Source organism: Oncorhynchus keta, chromosome 19 (assembly GCF_023373465.1).
Source record: "Oncorhynchus keta strain PuntledgeMale-10-30-2019 chromosome 19, Oket_V2, whole genome shotgun sequence".
NCBI lineage: Eukaryota > Metazoa > Chordata > Actinopteri > Salmoniformes > Salmonidae > Oncorhynchus > Oncorhynchus keta.
In genome coordinates, this window is record NC_068439.1 from 55135581 (window position 1) to 55163555 (window position 27975).

Below are 27975 nucleotides of genomic sequence, written 5' to 3' on the forward strand. Positions count from 1 at the left end.
TTCATCTGCAACATGCCCATATAAACAAGTATTCAAACTTTAATAGCACAATAAACAGCTAACTTAAAGCACTTGTACCATGGCACAGTGGTTCTTCATACCAGACATCTAGTAAATACCAATTATTTAAACTATTGGTGTAGGATAGACTCACTGGGCCACATCACATTTCTATTGACAAAACATTATACAATTCTTTAAAAAAAGTATTTATTCAAAACAAAATTTCCACTGGTACAAAAAGGAAAAATGGAAACAATGTTTACACAAATCAGTATCCTTTCCAGTTGGTGCTGTTGCCTGTGTTACGAGACCAACCAACCACAAGTCAAATGTTCAATAGCTGGCCTATCCTTAAATAGAATTTATAGAAAGCATTGTTTGTAATCCAAAATCAAATCTACCTTTTAAGGTCTACCCTTCGCATAAACAGATGTTTCACTCAGCAGATGCCACGTAGAAACAGCAGTCCAATAACCTTTGATATTACTAACGTCACAACTGGAGAGAAACAAAACAGTGAGATGCTTTTCAGTGAACTTTTTTCCACAGCTGAGTAGCTATGTTCTCTTCATCAACCGTTAACCCCTAATCCGCTACCTCCACTGTCACCCTCAGAACATCCAACTCGAGCCAAGAGACTGTAGTAGGGCCATTGTCCAAGTGGTTGCTTTCATGCATCTTCAATAAGCACTTCAGTCAGTCATTCAAGCACGCACCCACCCACACACGTAGGCTATACACCAATACAAAGTCAGCAGCTGCAGTAGAGTAACATGACATGTACCAGAGTCTATTGGAAGAATGAGAAAACAGGAGCTCAACGTGTGAATGCTGTTGGGGTATTATTAGGTTGAGCACATTCTTTGATTTTAGGCCACTCAAATTGAGAAGTCTTTTTGGTGACTGACAACACTAAAGTCAGATTACTCTATTAGAAAAAGTTGGATTCGTTCAGTGCTTTCCTGGGTTTCCTATTTCACCAGCCCAATCTTCTTGGCTTCAGTTTCGTAGATCAGCAACCGCCACATCTTGACGATGAAGACCTCTGCTTCTTCATCCAAAACCTTGGTGTAGAAGAACCGCATTGCAGTTAGATTAATGACATAGTACTTAACAACTTTAAATCAGGAGACCAAAAGCAGTTCACCAAGGCTCTTAAGGCCCGTTTAATACTTTAATCAAAATACAGTTAAATCAGTTTTAGCTGGACAGACAACTGAGAATGTTCCCAGTATATTTATTGGGATACTCACCATGGCAACATCATCCAAGATACCCTGTGGTGTACCATGAGCCATCACCTGGGGGAGGTCAAAATTAAGGAATCAGAATGAAACTCATATTGCAAAAACATCCAGCTCCCCAGTAAATTGCATCAATCACGCTTACACACCTTGGAGCAGACAAAATCGACTAGCGTAGCCTCCTCTTCTCCAATGTACTCAATTATCTTTTTGTTGATCCAGGGGCGTATGCGTCGATCCATCAGAGTCTGGGGAGGACAGTCAGAAATACTTTAGTCACTGCACCAGGTATTATTCATATAGGTCTGTACCAGTTTTGTAGGGAAACACATTTTCTACTTTGACAAAGAAGGGCTACATCAGCAATTCCCTTGGACTACAGCCTCTAGTCGTTGAATTATCAAAATCAACCAGCGTTATCTGTATGTCATATTTCCTCTGGTCTGGTTTCCATTCGGTTTCTGCGCTCTTGCTAACACAGAATTAGTTGGCAAGAGAGCAGAAAGACTGGAAAGCGGGGTACTGCCACATCCTATCCTCACCGAGTCCACTGCGGACCAGTCCAGCGGGTAGGAGAACAGCTCCGTCTTGCCCGTGGGGATCTTCTCGATCAGGCTCTTGATGTGCTTGCGCTTCTCCTCTGTGTTGGCGCCCTTGATGGCCGCCATGCCCGAGGCTCCGTCTACCACACTCTGGAGGTTCTTGTCGTCGCCGTAGTCCAGTGGTACCAGCTTGCGCTTGCGGGGAGCCTCGTCTGCCTCCTCGTCGTCGAATTTGTTAAAGACGCTGTCCACAGTGAGCTTCTTGCGTTTGATGGCCACGTTGGGCTGGCTGGGGCTGCTAGTGGCTCCTAGAGAGATATTTAGACATACTTTAAACCTTTCGTCATGAAGTATGTCTGAAACAGGACAGTTCCATTTAATTGATATCTTAAAGCAATTTGAGTGACATCCCTCTCAAATTAAACAGTTTGTCAGGCTCAAGACATCTGTGCAGATACAGCTATATGCCTCAATCTAAAAATGAATGGTAAAGATAGGCAGTCTTGCTTCATTATTTTAATTATCCTGATCTTTCATCTTCATTAATGATTGAGGCACTTAATTGGATCTACACAACAGATCATTAGGTAGTTAGCACTATAGTTGTCACAATCATGTCCATATGATTCTAGACCTAGCTTGTCCCACCAACCAAACTCACCCAGTTTGAGACTGAGGCCGATCTTGGGGCGGAACTCCTCCTGGGGTGGGGTCTCGTGAGGGGGCGAGTTCTCGTGGGGGATGATGATGCCGCAGGGTGACTCGTCCCCGCCACAAGGCGTGTTGGGGGTGGCGCCCCCGCTGGCCGACGAAACAGAGGGGGCCGCAGTGATTGGCCGCAACGTGGGCTTCAGGCAGGGCTTGGACCCCGATTGGTCGTCGTCATCAAACTCCTCCTCCCCCTCTTCCACATCATCATCATCAGAGTGGGGGTGGTGATGGTGGGGTACATGGTGGTCCCCTCTGTCCCTCTCCCGGTCTCTTTCTCCTCTCTCCCGATCACCACGGTCTCTTTCTCCTCTCTCCCGATCACCACGGTCTCTTTCTCCTCTCTCCCGATCACCACGGTCTCTTTCTCCTCTCTCCCGATCACCACGGTCTCTTTCTCCTCTCTCCCGATCACCACGGTCTCTTTCTACTCTCTCCCGATCACCACGGTCTCTTTCTCCTCTCTCCCGATCACCACGGTCTCTTTCTCCTCTCTCCTGATCACCTCTGTCTCTTTCCCCTCTCTCCCGATCACCTCGGTCTCGATCTCTGTCTCCTCTGCGATCCCGGTCCACCCGTGGGGCCTTGTGTACCCGCTCCTCCTCGGGGTCGGGCTCTGGCTTCACTGGAGGCTGACGCAGACGCTCCGCCTCCTCTTCCATCTGGACCAATCGGTAAAGAGAAGCAGTGTGAGACAAGGGGCTTACAGTCAGGAAAGTGGATACACTCGCCTAACGTTATTGTGTAGCCAAGATAGCCAGATGGACAGAGACGCACTTACAATGCAGACATACAGACAAAGGGATCAGAGGACAAAATGACCTTCAGGAATAAACACAGTCAAGCGGATACAGTCACACACACACACTCCCTCTCACCCTGCGTATCTCGGCTTCGGGGTCTGGGTGTCCCTCGGCCAGCAGCCTTTGTCTGATCTCCTCCAGCTCTTCCTTCTCTCTCTTCCTGTCGCGCTCATCCACCTCAGTCTCCTTCTCCCGGTCTCTCAGACGCTTCTGCAGTGCGCTGCCCCTAGGGGTCACACACGGAACAACACTTTTTATAACAATGGCCCTGACACTCATCAACAAATGTCTTCAAGTTTTATATATATATATATTTTTTTAAGTAGTGAGGTTTCTCTTCCCAAATGTCGAAGCAAAAAACATGTCGTTTCAGACCGCCATCATCTTGACAGTTTACATTATCGATATTAAAATCGTCTCAATTATATCTTCTGTAGTATGTAAACCTAGCGGATCAGCATCATAAATTAATTAAATATGCTGGTGGTCACCTGTAGTACTTAGGGTCATCTCTGTCGTCATCGTAGTCCTCCAGGAACTCCTTCAGCCGTTTGCTTTCTTTAGTCTGTATGTAGGACACAATGATGAATGGAAACACATAACCAAGTATGTCTACGGTAGGACCCTTAAAGCCCAGATCAGTGGTAAACCTGAGTCCTGTTCAGTAGTGGGGCACAGCGTGGCAAAACATTTCACAACGGACAATTAAAATCAGCATTCCCATTGGACAAGTTCAGGTAGTCCCGCCTATGGTTTCAAAAGGTTTTCTCCCTGCTCAACACGACCCAGGAATGCCATGCGAGGGTGAGAACGGGGTTTGTATTTCTTCCTACCATTTCTCTCCTGCGCTCTTCCTCCCGCTCAGACTCCTTGGAGTAGTCTCGAGCCTTCTTCCTCTCGCGGATCTCCCAGTTTTTCAGACGCTTCAGACAGACACGAGACAGAAATTAAGCAACATTTCACAGCCAACACACACATGATTCTCACGCCACTGTAAGCTACCTCTTGATAGGCTGCCTCCTTGTCTCGGAGTTTCCTCTCCAGCCTTCTCCGCTCATAGACCTCCTCCTCATCCTCTTGGTCACGCTTCTTGTCCTTGTCTCTGTCGCGACTCACCTCTCTACAACACAACATCAACCTAGTTACCTCCCAATCATTCCTTCCTAATCCATTGCTTTATTTATTTAATAACACACACCTGGAGTGGCTGCGGTCCTTGCTCCTGTCACGGCTCCTCTCCCTTTCCCACTCCTTCGTCCGGTTGCGATCACGGTCTCTGTCACTTCTGTCCCGCTCGCGTTCTCTCTCCCGCTCGCGCTCCCTCTCCTTCTCGCGCTCTTTCTCCCGCTCGCGGTCCCGGCGCTCCCTTTCACGTTCCCTCTCCTTGTCCCTCTCCCGTCGCTCGCGATCAAACTCTGCACGCTCCTTGTCTTTCTTGTCCTTCTCCTCCTCCAGTTTCTGCAAAGAGAACAGAGGAGGTTGATAAGTTGGAGGCTCCCGGGGAGGACAGCCATGCAACAGAACAGGAGCACAGTGAGGCTGGGTCACACGCTTCTCTATAAGTGCACAGAAGTGGATCTAGAAGTGGCTTCCAGGCTCTGGGGGCGGAGGGGACTACTGTAACAATGTAGATTCTTGTTATCTAAGGATGAAGTAGTTGAGTTAGAGGCTGACGTTTTGGCACAACAGCCGCTCCTTGGCTGGGCTAAGAGTTTCTATGGGAAAATAACAACAAGATGTCATGAGACACGGCACTCCTTTGTCCATATATAGCATGATTTTGTCCCCCCCGAGGACCAAATAAAAAAAATTGAATCTGCTTGCGGGATGGATTTGGCCTGCGGGCCACCAGTTGCAGACCACAGTATCAATATAGTACAATGATTGTTTAGCATAAGCTGGGCGACTTACAAGTTACCTGAAAAAAGACACTGGAAACCACTTTGAGGTCAAAGACGACATCTTGTTGGCCATGTCAAAGGTCACAGACATTCAAAACGAGAAAAAGGAGCTGCTTGATAGATAACAATCTCTCTCTCCCAAGTCAGTGTCCTCATTACAAGAGAAACAACAAAACAAAAAAAGGTGTCAATCCTTTTGTGAAACTAGTTGGTGACTTACAGGTGTTGAGCTACGGATTTCAGCCCGTCGCTGCCCCTACAAGACTATAAAAGTTAGGCCTGGAAGGAAAAGCAGGTCAAACAATACACAGGGGGAGATTCACTTTCCCTCAAGCAAATCATCAAAAACAACCGTTACCTTCTATGGGGTACATTGGTAAAAACAGACAGCCGTGAAACATCCTGGTACATAGAAAAATTAAAAATAAATGTAAAAAACATTTTCTGGACAGGTAAATTAAATCGTAGAGGCTCTTACCCCTGCTTCGGTCTTCTGTAGTTCTCCCGTGACTCGATTTCCCAGACACACGCTAAGAGACAACTCCCTCCTAGCACTACGCCCATGGCTCCCCATGTACTCAACTGATTAGCAGACAATTACAAACCATGCATTCTAAGTACACTGAGGCTCAAGTTTGTGTTGGGGTTTTTGGGAAATACACAGTGAAACCACAGGTTACCTATGGGCCTTTCCCACAAGGTCAGACCGCTAAAAGCAGTCCATAACGAACAACAGATGGTTGTCCTCCTGGTCTGACCCAGACTACAGAGCCACGGGTTTAGTGCAGCTAAAGACGAAGAGCAAGGAAAACAGGCAGACAAGGGGGAAATAGAGAAGAGAGCACACAGGTACTATGGGCATGGGTGGAAGGGGTCTGATTGGTTAAGTCTTCCTACTTGAACTTACCTTGCTCTGCACTCTATTGGTGACAACCTGGGCATAGAGTAACTGCAGGTAGGCCATAGGTACATGACGTTCCCCTTCTATACAAAGCATAGGCCTTACCATTTGTGCTTGAGAAAGGATCTCACTACGCATTACTCGTACCTCCTTTACCACAAGTCTACTGCCGTAGATTATGAACACCAAATTTTGGTCGCGTTGAAAATGGAGATGAAGGGGGTGAACGGCAATTAGAAACCAGGAAGAAAAGGGGACAGACAAGTTCCGAGAATAAAGGGAGAAAGAGCTAAAGTGACGAGGGAAAGAGAGAATCAAAGAAGACAGAAATAGAGGGACTGACAATTGGACACAGGACTAGGAGAGATGGGGCTTTTCTCTAACACACACACACTTATCCACAGGGTGGGTTGGAACTCACCTGGCTAGTCTTCAGAACGCAGAGTGCTGTGGAGGGGCGCCCCCCCCCACTGCTATAACAGTACAATCAACAGCCCAAATCACTGCAGTGGTTATTGACCTGAGTCTCAGTGACTTGACTTTTACACACACATTATGTAGAATGGTCAAAATTTACAGAGGACTCACACAGGTTCACTGGCCTCCCTGGCTTGCGGACAACATGATAAATAGATGGAAATCGGTGTGGTTCTCTCCACATTTGGCAAATAACTGGTCTAAAAGCAAGACCAACATTCTGTTGACATGTATCTAAATGGAAAAGGTGGGCTGTGTGTTGTGGAACTTAATGAGAACCTCAACCTCAGCCACCACTGTAAGCCAGAGTGCCTGTGCAGTTGCCCCTATGCGAATCCTCGAGGAGGGAGCGCCCAGTATATGTACAAAATAAAGGAAAGCTCATACTTACATGCTATCCTCGACAACTTTTTCCAAAGCTCTGAGATTCATCTTGCTTTAGTCACCATATGATCTCTATCATAATGGCGGGGTTTAATGAATAGATTAGCTTTAAGGTAACTTTACATTGTCGCCATGCATTTTGTTTGTGTGTGATGAATGAGTTATGAATCTAGCCAGCGATACGATCACACCTAAATACCCTAATTATATACAAATAAAATGTCCCGTCGACACGAGTCAAATTAGGTTTGAAAACGGTGACAATACGACAAATCCAGATATTTCACATTGAGATTTTTGAGCAAGGTATGCAATAGTTTGACGTGAAAATATAACTATTCTCCCATCCTAAATTTAGACCAGGGATGGGCAACTGGTGGCCCGTGGGCCTTTTGAATTTCAAAACATCTGCAGTTTTACTCTTGTTTTGTCAGTCAATTTGCCCATGTCAGCTAAAATGTTTTAGATTGCCAAGTTAGTTTAGCGGCCAGCTATCTAAACTTGTTATCATGGTGGAATTACCGGCCGGGGGCCCCTCATTGATTTTGTTAGTCCGTCTCAGTCAGAAAACAAATTTAAAAAACTGCAAACCTTTTTCCAACCGCATGGCAAAGTGAGTAGATTGCAAAAAATAAAATAAAAAACTGTCAAAATGGGGCCACCAATTTTTTTTTGCTCGCAGTGTAGTGTGTGTGTGTGTATGGATGTGGGTACGCAGACCCGCGAGTAACTGCAGGCCCTCATGATGAGTTCAGATTGTGGCCCCCACCCCCAGCAAAGTTGCCCATCCCTGATTTAGACTATATAAAACAGGTCCCTGCACAAAATGTCCACTAGCAGTAAGTGTGAAAACCCAAAAGGTCTGTACTACTAGCGTGTGTAGCTTCTTTTCCAAAAACCTGCAATGTGAGTGAGAGAGATGAGTACAGTCATATACCTTGTGGGTGTCGCGGAATTTACTGATCTCTCTAGAAATCAGGTCTCTCTTGTCATCCTCCAATCCGTCAATTGCGTTGATATCCTCCTAAGGGACGATGGGAGGCAGGAAGAAGGGATAGTGTTCAGGGTCATGCTGACAAGGCTGACAAAAAAATAATGATTTAATATAAAATGTTGAATCTGTAGACTTTCTCAAATTAAGGGGATTGGTCCTCAAGTCATGGCACAGTCATTTAGGTTAAATGGGGTTAGCCTGCACCGGACCAGGTGTAGTGCTGAAGGATTCATTGCCATAGAAATGGACCTGGCTAAAAGACAAGACACTTTCGAATGACCGGTTATCCCGAGTTGAACTCAGAGTTCACCAACGTTATCTCACCAACTCCTCACACCAGGTACGTAGGATACTCCTCAGGACTAGACTTAATCCATATCCAGACTTTCATATACCAACAAATACAATGTAGGCAATTGGATTAAAATAACATAATTCCACCATTTTTTTGAACATACCATTTTGTTCAGTCTAGTTTATTTTCCCCTTTTCAGGATATCCAAGTGGTAGTTACAGTCTTGTCCCATCGCTGCAACTCCCGTATGGACTCGGGAGAGGCGAAGGTCGAGAGCCGCGCATCCTCTGAAACACGACCCAGCCACGCCGCACTGCTTCTTGACACAATGCCCGCTTAACCCAGAAGCATACACCTGGCGATCGTGTCAGCGTGCATTGTGCCCGGCCCGACACACAAGTCTGTAGAGCGCAAAGGGACAGAACATCCCCTGCCGGCCAAACCCTCCCCTGACAATTATGCGCCGCCCCATGGGTCTCCCAGGTCGCGACTCGGCAGCGACAGAGCATGGACTCAAACCAGGATCTCTAGTGGCACAGCTCGCGCTGCAGTACAGTGCCTTAGACCACCGTGCCACTCAGGAGGCGTTATCCTGCCTTTTCTTTTGCTCATCTTTATCAAGAGTGCCAATAATGTCAGTCATGACTGTATATAATGTGCCCAAATACAATATTACAACCCCCAACCAACATGTACCAGGTAAATCTAAAGTGAGATAAGAGAAAGTAGCCCTAAGTACCTCTTCTTTCTTGTCTCTCTTCTTCCTGCGGTGGGGGGACTCATCATTCGAGGCAGCATTGAGCTCGCTGGCATACTCGCGGATCAGACCGTCGATGGCACCCTTGACGACCTGATCCCGCCTCTTGGTGTCCTCGTCGATCACCTCCTCTTCCTCCTCCGCCTCCTCTTCTTTTCCACCCTCTGCCTTTAAGCAGAAAGAAAAACAGAGTGCGAGAGACAGGCGGGTTAGTATTACATCCAAGTCAACTCATCGTCAGCCTCACTTGTTTAAAAAAAAAAATTGAAGTAAAAGGAGCTATTTTGTTTCAGGCCTTTCGCCAGAGTTTCCCATTTGTTTAGCCAACCCTGCCCCCGAGAGCTGGGTCCATCAGTCTCCACTGGAAGTCGCTCAGACCTGCATAATGGCAGGAGGCTGAAGGCTTTAATTCCATTCAACATTTAGGACCAGTTTCCTAAACACAGACTAAGCCTAGTCCAGAATTAAAAAACAAATTCAATAGAGATTCCAATGAAATAGATTAAGCCTAGTCCTTGACTAATCTGTGTCCTAGAAACTAGCCCATAACTTACATGGTATTGTGACATTCCCCTCTCCCATCCCTCCAGCTCAGAGTGTCCCCCTTCCCCACTACATTACCCACCCCATTGCCGTTGGTGCTGCTCTTCTTTTTGGCCTTGAACTCATCCAGCTGGGCCTTGGTCTTGGCATCCACCTTTACCAGCAGCTTTTTCACCCCGATCTGCAGCTCGTGGAGCAGCCGCAGGGCCCGCAGCGTTGACTCGGGCTCTTTGTACTCACAGAACCCAAAAGCTGGAGAGAATAGAGAAGGAAGGATGGGCACCGGGGGTTTATATCAATACGCAGCCATCGGAGTAGCAACCAGGAAGGAGGTTGTGTTCATTAGGGCATGGAATGGACATTTTTAACGGGCGTTTCTTATCAGACAAGTACATGTAGTTAAACATTTTTTAGTCTACTTTCTTCTGATTAATGCCTACTGAACAGGAGCCTGCACATTTTTTCCCCCACTAAATAGTAGTTGCGCTTCACATTGGCAAAGCATGCCTTGGTGAGGGTGACATTGGACTTACATGGTGGTGGAGTACTTTAGAAGTGTTGTACCTGTTCTGTTTTTACCTTGAAGTTTTCCAGAGGCTCCTTGGACTCTCTTCCAGCTTAGGACCAGGCCACATTTCTGAAGAGTGAATAATTGCTTGCTTTACTACAGGGACCTACTAAAGGACATTGCTTTTCAGAGTATCAGGGGAAACATTGTTGGCCAAAAGGGAAACAGCTTTTATAAATCAAACCTAAAAAAAGGCCAACTGCACCGTCACATGCAAAAAAAAAAAACAGAAGCAAAAAAGATGAATGGTGGTTTCAATTGTCTATTCCACTAGCACGACTTGTGACTAAAGACATGGTCTATAGCCTAAATAAAGCTTAATGTCTCTTTCCAAAGCATCTGCATTCAAGTTCCCCTTCCTCACCGCCAGCAGCTGTCGAATCAGCATGTCCGAGGCTTTCTCTGAGATGTTCCCTACAAATACAGTGGTGGTGGGGCCACTGTTCTCGTCCGTCTCCTTGGCCTTCACCAGGGCGGCCTCCTTCCTGGGTGCCGCAGGCATGGAGGTGGGCACCAAGACCGCGGGGGTTTGGGTCATAATACCCATGTGGACTGGTATCATTGGGGTACCTGGAATAGAGACAATGCGATAATGTATACTCGAGGTCGACCGATTAATTGGTATGGCCGAATTAATTGGGGCTGATTTCAAGTTCTCTTAACTAAAATCGGCAATCTGCCTTTTTGGACGCCGATTACATTGCAATCCACGAGGAGACTGCATGACAGGCTGACCACCTGTTACACGAGGGCAGCATCAAAAGGACCTTGTGGCTGCAAGGAGCCAAGGTAAGTTGCTAGCTAGCATTAAACTTATCTTATTAAAAAAAACAATCTTCACATAATCACTAGTTAACTACACATGGTTGATGATATTACGAGGTTAACTAGCTTGTCCCGTGTTGCATATAATAAAAGCGGTGCCTGTTAATTTATCACCGAATCACAGCCTACTTCAATTTCGCCAAACGGATGATGATTTAACAAAAGCCCATTCGTGAAAAAAAGCACAATCGTTGCACAAATGTACCTAACCAAAAACATCAATGCCTTCCATAAAATCAATACACAGAAGTATTTATTTTTTTAAACCTGCATATTTAGTTAAAAGAAATACATGTCAGCAGGCAATTGTGTCACTTATCTTGCGTTCAGTGCAAGCAGAGTCTATGCAGCAGTTTGGGTCGCCTGGCTCGTTGCGAACTGTGTGAAGACCATCTCTTCTTAACAAAGACCGTAATTACTTCACCAGAATTTTAAATAATTATGACATAACATTGAAGGTTGTGCAATGTAACAACAATATTTAGACTTCGGGTTGACCCCCGTTCGTTTGATAAAATACAGAACGGTTCCGTATTTCACTGAAAGAATAAAAGTTTTGTTTTCTAAGTGATAGTTTCCGGATTTGACCATATTAAGGACCAAATGCTCGTATTTCAATGTGTTTATTATAATTAATGCAATGATTTGATAGAGCAGTCTTACTGAGCAGTGGTAGGCAGTAGGAGGCTTGTATGAATTCATTCAAACAGCACTTTACTGCGTTTGCCAGCAGCTCTTAACAATGCTTGAAGCACAGCGCTGTTTATGACTTCATGCCTATCAACTCCTGAGATTAGGCTGGCAATACTAAAGTGCCTATAAGAACATCCAATAGGCAAAGGTATATGAAATACAAATGGTAGAGAGAGAAATAGTTGACGCGTCAAAATTCCAATAATAACTACAACCTAAAACTTCTTAACTGGTAAAATTGAAGACCGGTAAAATAGCAAAGACTCTGCTTGAAGATTGGTGCGGGAGATATGAGTCTCAAGCTTCAGTGATTTTGCAATCCAACCCAGTCATTGGCAGCAGAGAACTGGAAGGAAAGGTGGCCAGAGGAGGAGTTGGCTATGGGGGTGACCAGTGAAATATACCTGCTGGAGCGCGTGCTGCTATGGTGACCAGGGAGCTGAGAAGACTTTGCTAGATAAAGCACCGTCTTATAGATGAACGGAAGCCAGTGGGTTTGGCGCCGAGTATGAGGCGAGGGCCAGCCAACAAGAGCATACAGGTCGCAGTGGTGGGTAGTGTATGGGGCTTTGGTGACAAAACAGATGGCACTGTGAGCAAATTGGGTGCAGTCTGAGTAGAGTGTTGGAGGCTATATTGTAAATGACATCGCTGAAGTCAAGGATTGGTGGGATAGTCAGTTTTATAAGGGTATGTTTGGCAGCATGAGTGAAAGATACTTTGTTGCGAAATAGGAAGCCAATTCTCGATTTAATTTTGGATATGCTTGATGTGAATCTAGATGGAGAGTTTACAATCTAACCAGACACCTAGGTGTTTGTAGTTGTCCACATATTGTAAGTCAGAACCGTCCAGAGTAGTGATGCTGCCTGCACCTGCATGCCCGTCTAGCGATCAGTTGAAGAGCATGCATTTAGGAGTTGTATGGAAGGAGAGTTGGGTGGCATTGAAGCTCGCCTGGAGGTTAGTTAACAAAGTGTCCAAAGAAGGGCCAGAAGTATACAGAATGGTGTCGTCTGCGTAGAAGTGGATCAGAGACTCACCAGCAGCAAGAATGACATCATTGATATATACAGAGAAAAGAATCGTCCTGAGAATTGAACCCTGTGGGACCCCCATTGAGACTGCCAGAGGTCTGGACAACAGGCCCTCCAATGACTGACAGAGTCAAAAGCCCTGGCCAGGTCGATGAATATGGCAGAACAGTATTGTCTTTCAGTGGCGGTCATGATATCGTTTAGGACCTTGAGCGTGGCTGAGGTGCACCCATGACCTGCTCGGAAACCAGATTGCATAGAAGGTACGGTGGGATTCGAAATAGTCGGTGATCTGTTTGTTAACTTGGCTTTCGAAGATGTTCTGAGCAAGGAAATTAAACTTCAGCTTTCTTACATGGCACATATTGCACTTTAGTTTCTTCTCCAACACTGTGTTTTTGCATTATTTAAACCTAATTGAATAAGTTTCATTATTTATTTGAGACTAAATTGATTTATGTATAATGTTAAGTTAAAATAAGTGTTCATTGTGCATTCAGGATTGTTGTAATTGCCGTTATTACACACACACACACACACACACACACACGTATATAAAAACAGGCTGATTAATCGATATCGGCTTTTTTTTGTCCGCCAATAATCGGTCTCAGCGTTGAAAAATCATAATCAGTCGACCTCTAATGTATACAAAATGTATTTTAAATTCATGTATCTCTCAATACAAAGTTTGCTGAGTATTAGATATCCTTACAAATCAGTCATGTTAACAATCTAGTTTCTGTTTAATTTACATACAGACAGGCCCATAGGATGGGATATCCGTCTCTGATGACTCACCTGAAGGAAAACCAGCAAACTGTGGAGGGGGGATGCCTGGTGGCAGAAGGGTTCGGTTGAGATGAGGAGGGAACGACATCTTGTGGAAATCACCCACCTAAACATGGGACCGAAGAAAACCAGTCAGAACTGCAATAAGAGAGTAATATGAATTAGACCCTGACCATCTCTCAACACAAGATAACAGCACGTGTTCAGTTGGCTTTTCTGTACTTGTGGCTGCATATGTCAGCTGACAGATATCCACCTGTAAAATACCCGCCACAGGTCGTAAGTTAGATATGTGTGGTCGAATGAAGGCCTGGTACTAACGTTAGCCAACTTAAACGTTAGTTAAATGGCTAGCTAACTGGATAACAGTAACGTCGTCAGGTCATATCCATGACTCTGGGTAACGTTAACAGGCTAAGTTACTTATGAAAGACATTAACTTCACCTTGTTTGTCATATTTGTCGTTAAGGTCAGCTACAACGTATTCTAATTAGTTAACGTTAGCTATACTCGCTAAATAAGAGGTTTTAGGTTTTGTCCTCCACAACAAGCCTGGCAAGGCTAGCTTGTGTGTTGTAACTACGCTAACTAGCAGCTAACTACCGTACCGGGAAACCATGCTCACAGTTTGCCAGCTAAATATTGTCGATAATACTCAGACAATGAAGTGAAAAACAAACTACCGAATCAGATTACTTACCCACAACCAGTCGGTTAAGATGAGCTACTTCGCTTCTGTCTCCCTCCGTTTAGGTGGCTAAATGTGATAGCTAGCTACAGTACATCAACCCTGCAAAAAGTCAGCGCACCAGAGATATTACAGAAAGGAAGAGATGGGACTCACATTGGGCAACGAATACGTATAACGCCCCACCCAGCAGACTGTCGACCAATCGTATTAAAGCTGTAATTATACGTCACGCAACTGCTAAACAATTCGCCAAGCGTTCATGTGCTAGTCGAACTAGGAAACGGGTTGTAGTTACACACGTGCCGCGTTCAACGAATCAGCGAGTCCAAAATGTCAGCGTGTCCATGTTCCAATTAGCATTTTCGTAGAGAAATCTTAAATATGTCTATTTTCCTCGAAAGTACGTAATGTCACGATTACAAAGCTACACTGTATTACATTGAACATCTTATCTCAGTTAAGATGTGTAATGTTGTACTTCTTGTTCACATCATACATGCTAATTTTGGGTTTTTGAGCTAGCGCCCAATTGACACCCATTCGCCTCTTATCCCAGAATGCCTTGCACGGTCCATTGACAACGCACAAACGGCGTGTATATGACTCAAATAGAGTTCCCCATCTCCTCAAAATTGGCTCCGAGCGCACGCAGCAGGAGATGGACATTTTTTGTAAAAGAGCATCTGATTGGTCGATTCGGTAGCCATGTTTTTAACCTCCAGTTCCCTCTGTTGTTTTAGCTAGCTAGTTGTTTATCCGGTTAGCCGTCGTCATTTTTATTGCTATTTTTTAAAAGTCAGTTCGCAAACCCTTTCCTCTAATTTTACAAGAGAACGAACGTTATGCCGGTGCACGCCCGCGAAAAGAAAGAAAGCAATCACGAAGAAATGGAGGTTGATTTTCCCGATCAAGACGCTAGCAGCACCGACGAAGAGGACACTGTAAGCTCTTCTGTATCCGAAGATGGAGACAGCTCGGGTAAGGGATAGATAGGTACATTACTAGTCTGTAAATATTAGAGCTAGCTAGTCAAAATGCAACTGGCTGCTATGCATAATGCATTGTAGTTCCTAAATGAATGAATGTGTGTTTGTGCTGTAATGCAATGTAGGTCCATTTTTATGATGGTCTCCTTAATTCTGGCCAAATGAAAGTGATGTTGATGCTGCGTGGCCAACTAACAGTTAGCTAGCTGACGTTAGTTAGTATCAAGCTACCGCTAGTTTGTTTACTGTATTAGATGTGTCTGCATGTTTATTATTGCCAACAGATATGGACGATGAGGACTGTGAGAGAAGACGAATTGAATGCATGGACGAGATGACGACCCTCGAGAAGCAATTCGGCGACTTGAAAGAACAGTAAAGACACCTTTTCTACTTTCCACATGGTTTTCTTTCTGGTCCATGTTTACATGCATGATTATAAGCCAGCCAACTACTGATGCTGCTGTATTGCTCACCGCTGTCTGTCTCGTTGTGACTAGGTTGTACAAGGAGAGGCTAAGTCAGGTGGATATAAAGCTGAAGGAAGTGATAGCTGGCTGTGCCCAAGAGTATCTGGAACCACTGGCCAACCTGCAGGAGAATATGCAGATCAGGACCAAAGTAGCTGGTAAGTTTGAATGTAATTTTAGCCTACACTAGATTAGATACTAACGTCCCACTTTGTAACTTTAGTTGTGGCAGATGTCAATGTCAAGAAGATCAGTGGTTTTCTAACATTTTAGTTGTGTGTTCCTCAGATGACCTACCTACCAGCTCCCTGGGTAGGCTACCTCCAAATATAAGAAACACACATCTGTTAATATATGTTGTCTCTATTCTCATATGCAATGTACTGTTATAACAATGTTACAATGTAATATATGTTTCTGTTCTCAGTGATGTCAAACCGTCTGAAGGGTGCCGACAGAGGCTAAACATTTGTTTTCCTTGTCTTGTATCTTCTCCAGGGATCTACAGAGAGCTGTGTCTGGAGTCTGTGAAGAACAAGTATGACTGTGAAATCCAGGCTGCCTGCCAACACTGGGAGGTCTGATGGCAATTCAATACAATAAACCTTTATTTATCCCCAATGGGCAATTGTTGGCACAGTGAGTAATAACACAGTGGTCAAGCATAAAGTGCATCCATTGTTTATCTCTGGCCCTGTCTAAATACTGTAGGCTCTGAATGACAAAGGCTCTGAATCTGTCCTCGTGCTCCTAAACCTTAGTGCCACTTTTGACACTGTCAATCACCGCATTCTTTTGGAGAGATTGGTAAGCCTAATTGGTCTACACTGACCAGGTCTTGCCTGGTTTAGATCTTATTTGTCATAAAGATATCAGTTCGTGTCTGTGGATGTTTTGTCCTCTGACAAGTCAATTGTACGTTTCGGTGTTCCTCAAGGTTCTGTTTTACGACCACTATTGTTTTCACAATATATTCTACCTCTTGGTGATGTCATTTGGACACACAATGTCAACTTTCACTGCTATGCGGATGACACAGCTGTATATTTCTATGAAATATGGTGAAGACTCCAAACATAAGGAATAAGGAAGTGGATGTTGGCAATTTTGTATCTTTTAAACAGAGATGCTAGTTCTAGGTCTCAAGATACAAAGCATTACATGTGCTCGCTCCTACCTATCTTTCCGATTTGGTCCTGCCTTTACATACCTACACGTACGCTACGGTCACAAGACGCAGGCCTCCTTATTGTCCCTAGAATTTATAAGCAAACAGCTAGAGGCAGGACATTCTCCTGTAGAGCTCAATTGTTATGGAATCCATGAGAGAGATGCAGACTCGGTCTCAACCTTTAATACTTTACTGAAGACTCATGTCTTCAGTGGGTCCTATGATTGAGTGTAGTCTGACCCAGGGGTGAGAAGGTGAATGGCAAGTCACTGCAATGAGAAACCGCTCCTGCTGTCTGGCTGGCCAGCTCCCCTCCCTCCACTGGGTTTATCTGCCTCTGGCCCTATCACGGGGGCTAGATCACTGGCTTACTAGGGGTTTTCCACTCCGTCCCTAGAGGGGGTGCGTCATGCCAGGCTTTTCTGCGCTGTACGCGACTTGAGTCAGTTGAGCCACTGACGGGATCTTTCTGTCCGGTCTTGCACCCCCCCAGGATAGTAAATTGGTTGTCTGTAGATATCCCTCTAGTGGTGTGGGGGCTGTGCTTTGGCAAAGTGGGTGGGGTTATAGCCTGCCTCATTGGCCCTGAGGGCTATCGTCGGATCTCCCCGTCTCAGCCTCCAGTACCTCTGCTGCAATAGTCTTATGTGCCGGGGTATGTTATATCTGGTGTAATTCTCCTGTCTTGTGCTTTTGTGTGTGAACTTAAGTATGCTCCCTCTAATTCTCTCTCCTTCCCGGAGGACCTGCGCCCTAGGACCATGCCTTAGGACTGCCTAGCATGATGACTCCTGACTGTCCCCAGTCCACCTGGTCGTGCTGCTGCTCCAGTTCCAGCTGTTCTCTCTGCGGCTATGGAACCCTGACCTGTTTCACCAGACATGCTACCTTGTCCCGGACTTGCTGTTCTTGACTCGCTCTCTCTCTACCGCACATGCTGTCTCGACCTCTGAATGCTCGGCTATGAAAAGCCAACAGATATTTACTCCTGAGGTGCTGACATGTTTGGTGACCTGTACAACCACTGTGATTATTATCTGACCCTGCTGGTCATCTATGGGCGTTTGAACATCTTGAAGAACAATCTAACCTTAATGGTCATGTACTCTTACAATCTCCACCCGGCACAGCCAGAAGAGGACTGGCCACCCCTCAGAGCCTGGTTCCTCTCTAGGTTTCTGCCTTTTCGAGGGAGTTTGTCCTAACCACCGTGCTTCTCCACCTGCAGTGTTTGCTGTTTTAGGCTGGGTTTCCGTATAAGCACTTTGTGACATCTGCTGATGTAAAAAGGGCTTTATATATACATTTGATTGATTGGGCAGGTGAAAGCAGTTGGATTGAATCCTTAATATGTAGATCAATATGGCCTCAAGGAAGGGAGCAATGAAGGATGCATGGAAAACTACTGGGAATTGACCTTTGTCTAAGTAGAATGCTTTGCAGTTCTGCAATCAGCAAAGGTGCATTTCGTATGTATTGGACACCAGGGTCTCTACGTGGCTTTGGTGCTACAGTAGGCATCAGTTTACTGTGTTTCTCCTCCCAGAGTGAGAAGCTGTTGCTGTTTGACACGGTGCAGAGTGAGCTAGAGGAGAAGATCAGACGCCTGGAGGAGGACCGACACAGCATCGACATCACCTCAGGTGCTCTGCACACATTACCTCTAGTGATCTGGAAGGTTTTGTTCCAGCCCTGCACTAATTACAACAAACCTGGCTTAAGTAACGGAGGAGAAGTTGGAACAGTCGAATCGGGTGTTTTAAAAGCTGGGCTGGAACAAAAGCCTGCACTGCCTGTAGCTCCCCAGGGTTTGCTTTGCCTTCTTTAAAAATATTTTTTTTTTTCAATCTGTCTCTCTGCATTCCAGAACTTTGGAACGATGGTTTACATTCACGGAAGAACAAGAAGAGGGATCCCTTCTGCCCTGCCAAGAAGAAGAAGCCTGTTGTCGTCTCTGATATCCTTTCTTTCTACCGGTCTTCCTCCATCCATCCTCTGATACAACGAGATACTGTCAGTGGCAATAAAAATGTCTAATTTCAATACTGCGCCAGAAGTTTTTGTTTTTCTTAACCCCTTCTCACGTCCGTATATTGTTTATATGCTGCAAGACCTGGATATACTTGAAGACTGGACAGCAATACGAAAGGTATTTGAGTTAACCAAATGCAAGCCTTTGTTGTGATTTTGTTTAGGGTTGGAATTTAACCTTTTGATCTTGTTCTGTATGCACCACAGGCGATGGCGTCGTTGGGGCCGCACAGGGTCAAGGTTGACGGTAAGAATCTCTCGTATCATTGTGTCACTGTAAAGCCCAGGGGCCTCATTTATTACCGTTGCGTAATTTTCCCCTTACATTTCTGTGTGCGCCATTTCTGAAAAATCTGCCCATAAAGAAAAATAGAGAGATTTATAAACTTGGCGGGGCCCCATCAGCTTTCTATATGTCCTTGAGTGGCCCTGCCAGAACCTGGACTTGAACCTGATCTAACATCTCTGGAGAGACCTGAAAATAGCTGTGTAGTGACGCTCCTCATCCAACCTGACACCGCTTGAGAGGATTTGCAGAAAATATTGGGAGAAACTCCCCAAATACAGGTGTGCCAAGCTTGTAGCTTCATACCCAAGAATTACTCGAGGATGTAATCACTGCCAAAGGTGCTTCAACAAAGTACTGAGTAAAGGGTCTGATTACTTATGTAAATGTGATATTTCAGTTCCGGGAAAAAATATATAAAAAAAAAAAAACGTTTTTGCTTTGTCATTATGGGGTATAATGCCCTCAAATAGGGAATGGATGATGCTTTTCCTATGGTTAATTGTCATGCCAGCCAGGTAGGCTATACTCCTGTTTATAAAACAAAGTAATGTGCTTAATATTAGGTAAGTTCGTAAATAATTATAGTAGGCCTAGCCTATAGAAAGCTGATGGGGCCCCCTCTTTCTAATAAGAGGCCATCAAATTTGTTTTCTCAAGCAATTGCTTAGCCTGAATCAGTGGGGTTGGGTTAAATTCGAACGACACATTTCAGTTAAAAGGGGGCTAGGTTTCCGCCTTTCCTTTAAAAATTGCGCACCATGAGCTCATGGGCACTCATGAAGTGTTTGATTAGATTTTCAATGATATTTGCATTGATGTCAGAGTGATTAATGGGACAATAGTGTTGAGTACCAGGCAGTTAGCACAGCTATTGATACATAGTAACGTTAGTAGTTTAAACTGTTGGACCTACCCTTGTGACCAATGTTTTGGTGTGTGTGTGTGTGTGTGTGTGTGTGTGTGTGTGTGTGTGTGTGTGTGTGTGTAGTCCCTGCCAAGGCTGACAGACACCACCATGTGGTGAGGTCTGAGGAGGGCAGACTGTTCTATGACAGCCAGTGGTATTGCAGAGGACAGGCCATATGCATCAACAGGAAGGACCAATACCCCACCAGGTGTGAGTCTGTATATGAAATGTATGTTTTTAAATGGTGGGTGCGCTGATGTTGGAGTACTTGAGGAAAGTGCGTGCGTGTATATTTGCATGTGGCGCATATTGTGCGCGTATGCCGCTGTCGTTCATAGACTAGATCCAAATGTCGCTGTGTGGTGAGGCATGTGTATATAATGTATGTTCCTCTATTTTATGATCCAATCCTCTTCCACCTCTCCTCCACAGCGCCATGATAACCACCATTAACCATGACGAGGTGTGGTTCAAACGGCTGGACGGCAGCAAGTCCAAGTTGTATATCTCTCAGCTGCAGAAAGGAAAATACACCATCAAACACTCCTAATGTCCCTCACGGCTTGCCGTACTTCCTCTCCCTGGATAACACATAGTGAACTTCGGTGCCACAAGATCCCGTCCCTTACTTTCATTGCCGTAGGGGGAAACTACATTATGTCAATGGTCTGGAGAGCTGTAGGTCAGGGTGGGTAGGGGTTGTACAAGGTTGGTGACGAACTACTGCTTTCTCTAAATATGTATGTATGTTACAAATATCTGCAAGGCGTCCAAGTGTCGTTCCTCCTGGAAGAGAAAGAAGCAAGTGCTGCTAAGAAGGGATGCGTTGCTGTTGAGAGTAGTGGTGGTGTTGTAGCATGCCTTTTTAAACAAGATGCCTACAGTCCTGAACTAACTCAGTGCAGTGAAGCCTTAATTCCTACGGCCTGTGAGAACAGTACTAGGATCAAGTCAAAGCGGGTCATTTTCTCGGAGCGGGTGAGTAAATGGAAACCTACAGTGTACCATCCAGGTTAAGAATGAACTATTAGAATTTCCTAAACATTGAGATGGCATCTTTTACGCCGGTAGACTGGCACAGCCAGTAGTATGTTTGCCCTCTGTACAGAACCCTTGTTGATTATGATGAGGGCCAGAAGATCTCTGAGGCCTGGTTAAAGACTAGGGCTTGAGAACTCTGTTGGGAACATTGTCAGGACAAACTCCTGGCCCTAATTCTGTGTCATGTCTTAACTTCACTGTGAACTCAGTAGCCATCTGCCTCTTGTAGTGTACTTTTGGAGAATCTCAATTGCGTATTCCTTGCGTCCTTTCGCCTCACCTCCCCCTCAAAACCGATTGAAGGAGAAAGCCAGAGGTCCCTCCCCTCTGACCTTATCCTCCAACGAGTGTTGAGGAGTCGTTGGGGAGAGTGGACACGAGGAGTACGCAATTGAGATTCCCCCTGTGTTTTTCTGTGTCATCTTCCCTCCCCCTGTGAAGAACTCCCTGCGTCTCTGTTCGAACGATGCTCTACCTTTTTCTCCTGTAGTGCGCACTTGTGCACTCCTCCCTACCCATGCCAGAGGGATCTGATGACATTGAGAAGGGTCAGTGTCTGGTTGTCGTACAATCCCGTCCATGCAATCCCATCCACTCTTTTGCACATTATTGGATAGAGGGGAAACCGTGTGTGTGTGTGTGTGTGTGTGGTAACGTACTGCTGGTTCAACCTCTTATGTGGTCATGTGGTGCTTTACATTCACAGCAGCATCACATCTGTATAAAAGTATCAACTGCCAACAGTATTGCATTGAGAAGATTCTCAACATGTTATGAATTTTGTAGAGATGTTACAAGCTGTAATGTCGGGAGTATTTGCAGTGTTGTGGTTTTGTTGTATTTTTTTGCAGCTCACGAAGAAGGTCTGTCATAATACGATTAGGTCAAATGTTACAGTGCCATGAATTGAAACGTATTGCTTTTTGTCCTCGAGTTTTATTTGTCAAGTATGGATTGTTATTTTGTGTTTTTTTTTGGGGGGGTTGTAGTAAGTCATAACGCTCCACCGCTACACTACGTTATCTTTTCATATCATGCGGGAGGGAAATATTAATACAACTCTTGTCATAGTGCCAATGCATGTACAGCAAATTAAATGTTTAATTTTGTAGTAAACATGTCACTCGCCTTCATTTGTAACGATTGAAGTCCCATGAGGCATTCATAAAAATATAACTATATTTATAGCCTTTGATTGAAGCGAAATATGCTGGATGGGATGTTAGGGCCTATCCTAATTCATTTTTATATTGTCTGTCAGAAATGTATAATGTGCTTGCTTGAAGTTGGTGCTCGGGTGGAGCAGTATCTTGGTTTTCATACTGTTTCTGTAGGGAGTATACCCATATTACCAGAAGTGCACACAAAAGATGCTATTTAAAAAATAATAAAAAACATTTACAAAAATGTGTTGGGGCTCACAACAATTTAGGCAACATGGGGATCTTGATCCAGGAGGGTATTGGTTGTCTCTGCTGTAACCAGGAAGCTTGATCTAGCCACTTAGCAAGTTAGCTAACCAAATGCAAATCTGGAGCCCTGAGCTGCATATCATTTATTTAGATAATCTTAGATAGTTAACTTCTAGTTACAAGCAGTGGTGTAGCACGCATCCCTCCCCGAGGCGATGGGGCCCCCCAACCCCAACCCTATGTTTTTCTACGGTATTGACAATCACACCGTCAATATAAATACCCCGGTATACGGTATATCGCCCAAGCCTAGTTGACAGCATTTTTAGCTATAACTAAATCAACTTCACATGTAATGGGCAGTCTGCTGTGCTCAGCATAAGCCAATCTGTATTGCTCTCTGTCCATTGTGAAATGAGAAGCATTAATTACCACAGACCAATCACTAGATATAATGTTAACAGCGCCAGCCTGGCTGACAGTGCTGTCAATTCCAAGGTTTATGCAACCTAACCCTCTTCATTTGAAAATGACTTGCTTTGAAAATAGTGAGCGTGGCTCGTTTGATAAGGGCTTAAATCCGCTGTGCTGTTCAACCTTTTAGCCAGTGTTGTGTGCCACTCACTAGATTAACGCACTGTATTGGGAGCGATTCAGGATCCACTTAAATATTTCACTCATCCCCTTCTCCATTCTCTACTTATCTCCCATGCTGAGCAGAATCTAATACACTAATTTACAAAGTAGCCTACTGAATAGGAGTTGACCTTAGACACAGATCTAGGATCAGTTCTCCCTGCCCCCAATCCTACCCACAACCATTAGAGGTATGAAATATATCTGACCCTGTATCAGTGGTGAGAGGTGATTTTACTCCCAAAAGCACATGCAGTATATAATGCAGTACTACCAAAATCGAATTTCTCACTGCAGAGCTTCCATCTGACCAGGTAGTGTCAGTAGAGCTCCACTGTAGCGGTGTTGCAGCACTGCACTAGATTGGAGAGGAGAGGAAAGTGGTACCCTTCTGGAGAGAAGCTTCCCAGCTGATGATGGTTGGGAGGGACGCAGGCGGGCGTCTGCTGTGGAGGGACGCTTTCATCACATTACAGCTCGCTGGCCATGTCTGCTGCTGCCAGAGAGAGAGAGAGAGAACAAGAGAAGGAGGGTATTACAAAGAGCTGGAGAGAGAACTAGAGAGTGAGAGAGGAAAATCCCCATCACAGCGTCGCAGGCAGGACTGGGCGCCGGCTGTCTGTCTCTACGCAATCACATCTCTCTAGACATGCATAACAAGAGGTGATTCTCAGTGTCTTTTGCTCTCCCCCTCTCATGTTCTCTCTCTCCCCCTATCTCTCACTCATGTCAGAACGTCTGCATGGCTGTATTAGCCGGGTTGTTTGGAGCTTTGCATGATACTAGGTCCTGTGACTGCAGAGGTCTTGAGGTGTTGCTGGATGAGAGTGAGGCAGAGGCTAGTTTTGGTCCCATCCGTAGTTGATGAGCCACCAGACTGTGAGGGTCATTTGGATGTGTTTAAAGCAACATATAGGGCTGATTACACCGTAAAGTGTGACACTCCACTAAATAACGTATAGTCCTTTGTCCCTGTGTGTCTGGGTTGCAGTGTGTGTGCATGCGTGTCTGTGGGTATGTGTGTGACGATGTAATATGCACACTTAGGCTGGACAGGCAACTTCTCAGCAGCGGAAGCGGTCACCACGATGACTGCGCCCTCGAGGGCAATTTATTTTCAGCATGGCAAGAAAGGCATTCTCTCAGGTATCTGTCTCACTGTGTGAGACACAGAAACCAGGCATGCCTCGCCTGCCCAGTGCGGCCAAGTGTCACCATCACGCTTCAGCTGTCACCTGGCTCGTGTGCACGAGGCCACACAACAGAAAACGTTTAAAAATGTTGTGCAACGGAAAACAAAAATGAGCGTTTCTTATTGGAGTCGGGTAGTCCCTCCCTGCTTCAGTCTGTTTTCTTACGTTTGGTGCCTAATGCATACAACCCTGACTGTGCAATAAGGTTCCTCGCCACTGTCTTTCCTTAGACTCGTATCTCATAAAAGAAGTGAAGCGCACGCTTGTACTGTAAGTCATTTTGGATAAAAGGTGTGTTCAAAGTGGCTTAATATAATGTCAAAAGTATGATATGGAAAGCAGCAGCTGTAACTTCCCTATGAAGGTGGGCAGGGCTGTAGGGTGGCAGTGGTGTGGGCACAAGCACAGCTGGGCTGATATGGAAACGTAGTCAAATTTTCAGCTGGTGTTGATCGTCATTGGGAGAATGCAGAACCCATGCTGGAGTAGCCGGTGCTGGAGTAGTCGTGAATTCAACTGTTTTTGCCTTTTATTTACAGAAGTGTGTGCACGGCGGTGCATGCATGCAAGTGCGTGTGTAGTACTGTCAGTGTGTGCAGACTGGTCACAGAGTAAATGTAAATCTGGGACACTCAAATTCGTAACGTATACTAAATGGAGGATGGACATCCACAAATTAATACATACCGTACTAAACGTAACATATCATACCAAATGGAGAATCTCCGATTTCCGTACAAAATAATACGAAATGCTCTTCAGACCAGGTTGGCGAGTGTATGTATTTTTGTGGTGGCGTATGTATCTGTATGAGCGCGCGTGCGCGTACTGGACACCGAAACTCAGACTTGGTAGAGTGAGGAGAAAGCTCAGCCAGCCATTTGGCTCTGGTCCTAATTGGTTGAGTTGAAAGGATGCTGACAGTGCATCTCAGACAGGTAGCTACTTAACTGTGTGTGTGTGTGTGTGTGCTCCTCTACCCTCCACCCAGGAATCCCCCACTGTCCTAATTTTCACCAAAGAACACAGCAGTAGCCCTTCCTGTCTTCTGAAGCTTTGAAGAGTACTACTTTGTTTTTTCTGAGCTTTCGCTACAGAAGAAAAGGGGAAAATGCTGGAGTGGAGCCAAGCCTAAGAAGATTTTTCTCAGCTCATCAGCCAGTTTGTTCTACTGCATGGTGACCCAGCCCAGCCTGGATATACACACACACACGCACACGCACACACACACACACACACCAATTATCTCGGTACTTCAGACAAATTGAGCCAGACATCCTGGGCATAGATAATCAAACTCCCACACGTACAGTTTGTACACTTGACTCTATGGGACAACACACACACTTGCTGGCCGTGGAGAGCAGAAGGGTGTGTCTAGTAGGAAGACTGCAATTTAAACCCAACATTATGTAAATGTTCAGGTGACATCCAAACATACAAACTAGGGGTTCCCCTTTGGTCAGTTCACCTGAAATAGACTGCATCATGTATTCCACTTGTGGACTATGGAGTTTACATTCATCCGCAATATCACCCAAGTCTATTTTGTGGCAATTTTGTTGTTGTTGACACACACATAAACAACTACTAAGAGATTAAAGCCCAGGGTCAGCCTCAGTCCAGTACCCCCAGAGAAGGTTTTAAAGTAGCCTGAGTAGACCCTGGTTACATATCTTTCTAGGAACCTTCCAGAAATGAGGGAGAGTAAAATAATCTGACCTCAGAGCAAGCAACATTGAGAAGAAGTGAACTGTGGTTCATTTCTTCAACAGAGGCAGAGTTAAGAGCAGGGAGAGTTGTAGTCGGCGTGCCAAATGCCACTCTATTCCATAGTGCACTACCTTTGACCTGGGCCCATAGGACTATATAGGGAGTAGGGTGCCATTTGGAATGCAACTGTAGTGTTGAGTGTCCAGGCGTCTCAGAGCCTACTGTCAGGGGACGACTGCAGTGGAGGCATGGTTAACTAGCTTATACTCACTCCTCACGGCCTCCCTCTCAATATCCCTACTCTCTCTTTCTCTCCCTCTCCCTCTCTCTCTCTTTCTCTTTCTCTCCATCTCACCCTCTCTCTTTCTCTCTCTCTTTCTCTCACTCAGCTTAAGTCTCTCCCTTCAGCATCCATCCCTTCTCTCTACTACTACCTTTCTCTTCTCACTCTCTCACTCTCTCTCTCTCTCAAACACTCACTTTCCCAGCACCCCTCCCCCTCAACAGTCCTGCAGCACACGTTCGCTTCATAATAGAACAGCTTTATGATACAAAACATGTGAGGTTGCCAACGGCCACCAGTGTTCCTGATTTACACACGTCTTTCTAGTGAGATCTGTTAGGTCTTACTCCTATAGGTCTCCCTCTTTTTAGGAATTCAAAAATCTGGCTTGATAAAGATCATTGAGGTTTGGGAAAAGAAAGAGAACTTGCACGCTTGTACATTTGACCCCTGTCTAGGCTATTCAGGGTTGTCTTCGCTTCTGCTTTGTAACGAGAAGCCGACGACGCGCAGATTGAGAGAAACAGTCGCTAAAAGTTCTTGTTTTGAGCTCTGTTCTCTGTAGGCTGGAGACGCTACTCCGCTGTGTGTGTGAATATTCCACCGCATGTGAAAGTGTGCTCTGTTTTACTGTTCCCCCCCTAGCTGCTTCCTTCTCCATTTATGACGTTCTGATGTCGATTCATTCTGTTTCATGTCCATATTATCATCCCTGAGTCACAGCCAATCTCTGATTGATGTTGTACAATTTCCAATGAACAAGAGAAACCTTTCAGCTGTGCTACAGAGATCTCCAGGGCATTGTGGAGGAGTTACAGTGAACCTGTTCCACTTATCAGGAAGCTGGTTTAGTGCTTAACCCTTTAACATTGGTTCATCGATCATGATAAGCCAACATTGCCTGCCACATACTGTATGAGACACACTGTGTATTGCCACCCAAGGAAGGAACCGGACATAAGAGGCAGACCTGGGTTAAAATAGATTTTAGTATCTGATATTTAACAGCGTTTTTTTCCCCCCGTGTATTTGATTATTTCCAAGTACACAGCCCAAATCAAGTACTTTTAATGCTAATGACATCAGTGTGATCCGAATGAATGATTTATTTTCTTTGATAAGACATATATGCATGTCATCCCACACACGTTGCACGCGTGTACACAACCCCCCCACCCCCACACACACACACACACACATGCACAATCACGTTCATTGTGAATACTCATATGCACCCACCCCGAGCTCTTAAAAAAAAAATTAAAAAACAGATTAGCTCACTCTGACCGACCAACCGACCGACCATTTCTCTCTTCTCTGTGCTGCTGTGCTGTTCATTCATTCATTCATTCATATGGCTATGTCTTCCTACTGGGCTGTAACACAAAACACAGCTCTCACACCCCTTCAGCTTGACAGCCCTGCTTTCACCTCCAGGCTCTTTCAGCCATGCCTGGGCTCTCTGCATCTGAGATTTACCTTCACCTCTTTTGTAACAACGAAGAAGAGAGTGAGAGAGAGAAAAAAGAGGCACTTCTTTCCTTCTCCTTTCTTCTTCACTATCTTCGTTGAGCTTTAGAGTTGCCGCAGGATGTGTTTTAGCCTACAGACTGTGCACTGGAACATACTATATAAAGAGAGCACACACAGAGAGAGAGAGAGGGTGGGTAGAGAGAGAGAGAGG

At 45.1% G+C, this 27975-nt stretch overlaps 2 protein-coding genes across 4 annotated transcripts; one reads left to right on the forward strand and one right to left on the reverse strand.

Moving 5' to 3' along the window:
* Window positions 1-193: 193 nt before the first annotated feature.
* Window positions 194-14313, reverse strand: LOC118370801 (RNA-binding protein 25-like). 2 transcript variants are annotated; one of them, XM_052470809.1, is made up of 17 exons: window positions 14169-14313; window positions 13477-13573; window positions 10485-10690; window positions 10117-10189; window positions 9635-9804; window positions 8992-9177; window positions 7901-7987; window positions 4499-4758; window positions 4303-4420; window positions 4134-4223; window positions 3792-3865; window positions 3376-3526; window positions 2451-3159; window positions 1790-2097; window positions 1397-1495; window positions 1257-1304; window positions 194-1067 (listed from the first exon to the last, which is right to left on the reverse strand). In XM_052470809.1, the coding sequence occupies exons 2-17, from the start codon at window positions 13553-13555 to the stop codon at window positions 975-977; spliced, it is 2751 nt and encodes a 916-aa protein (XP_052326769.1). In that variant the 5' UTR covers window positions 13556-13573; window positions 14169-14313; the 3' UTR covers window positions 194-974. The 2 variants fall into 2 exon arrangements, with proteins under 2 accessions (XP_052326769.1, XP_052326770.1); XM_052470810.1 differs by having other exon boundaries at window positions 10132-10189; window positions 14169-14312.
* Window positions 14314-14461: 148 nt separating this feature from the next.
* On the forward strand, window positions 14462-22170 carry LOC118370797 (breast cancer metastasis-suppressor 1-like protein-A). Of its 2 annotated transcripts, XM_035755946.2 has the most exons (11): window positions 14462-15137; window positions 15430-15520; window positions 15646-15773; window positions 15904-15927; window positions 16114-16193; window positions 18333-18429; window positions 18654-18743; window positions 18871-18935; window positions 19025-19064; window positions 20095-20221; window positions 20446-22170. In XM_035755946.2, exons 1-11 carry the CDS (start codon window positions 15002-15004, stop codon window positions 20561-20563), a joined length of 996 nt encoding a protein of 331 aa, XP_035611839.1. In that variant the 5' UTR covers window positions 14462-15001; the 3' UTR covers window positions 20564-22170. The 2 variants fall into 2 exon arrangements, with proteins under 2 accessions (XP_035611839.1, XP_035611841.1); XM_035755948.2 differs by lacking the exon at window positions 15904-15927.
* Window positions 22171-27975: the final 5805 nt, after the last annotated feature.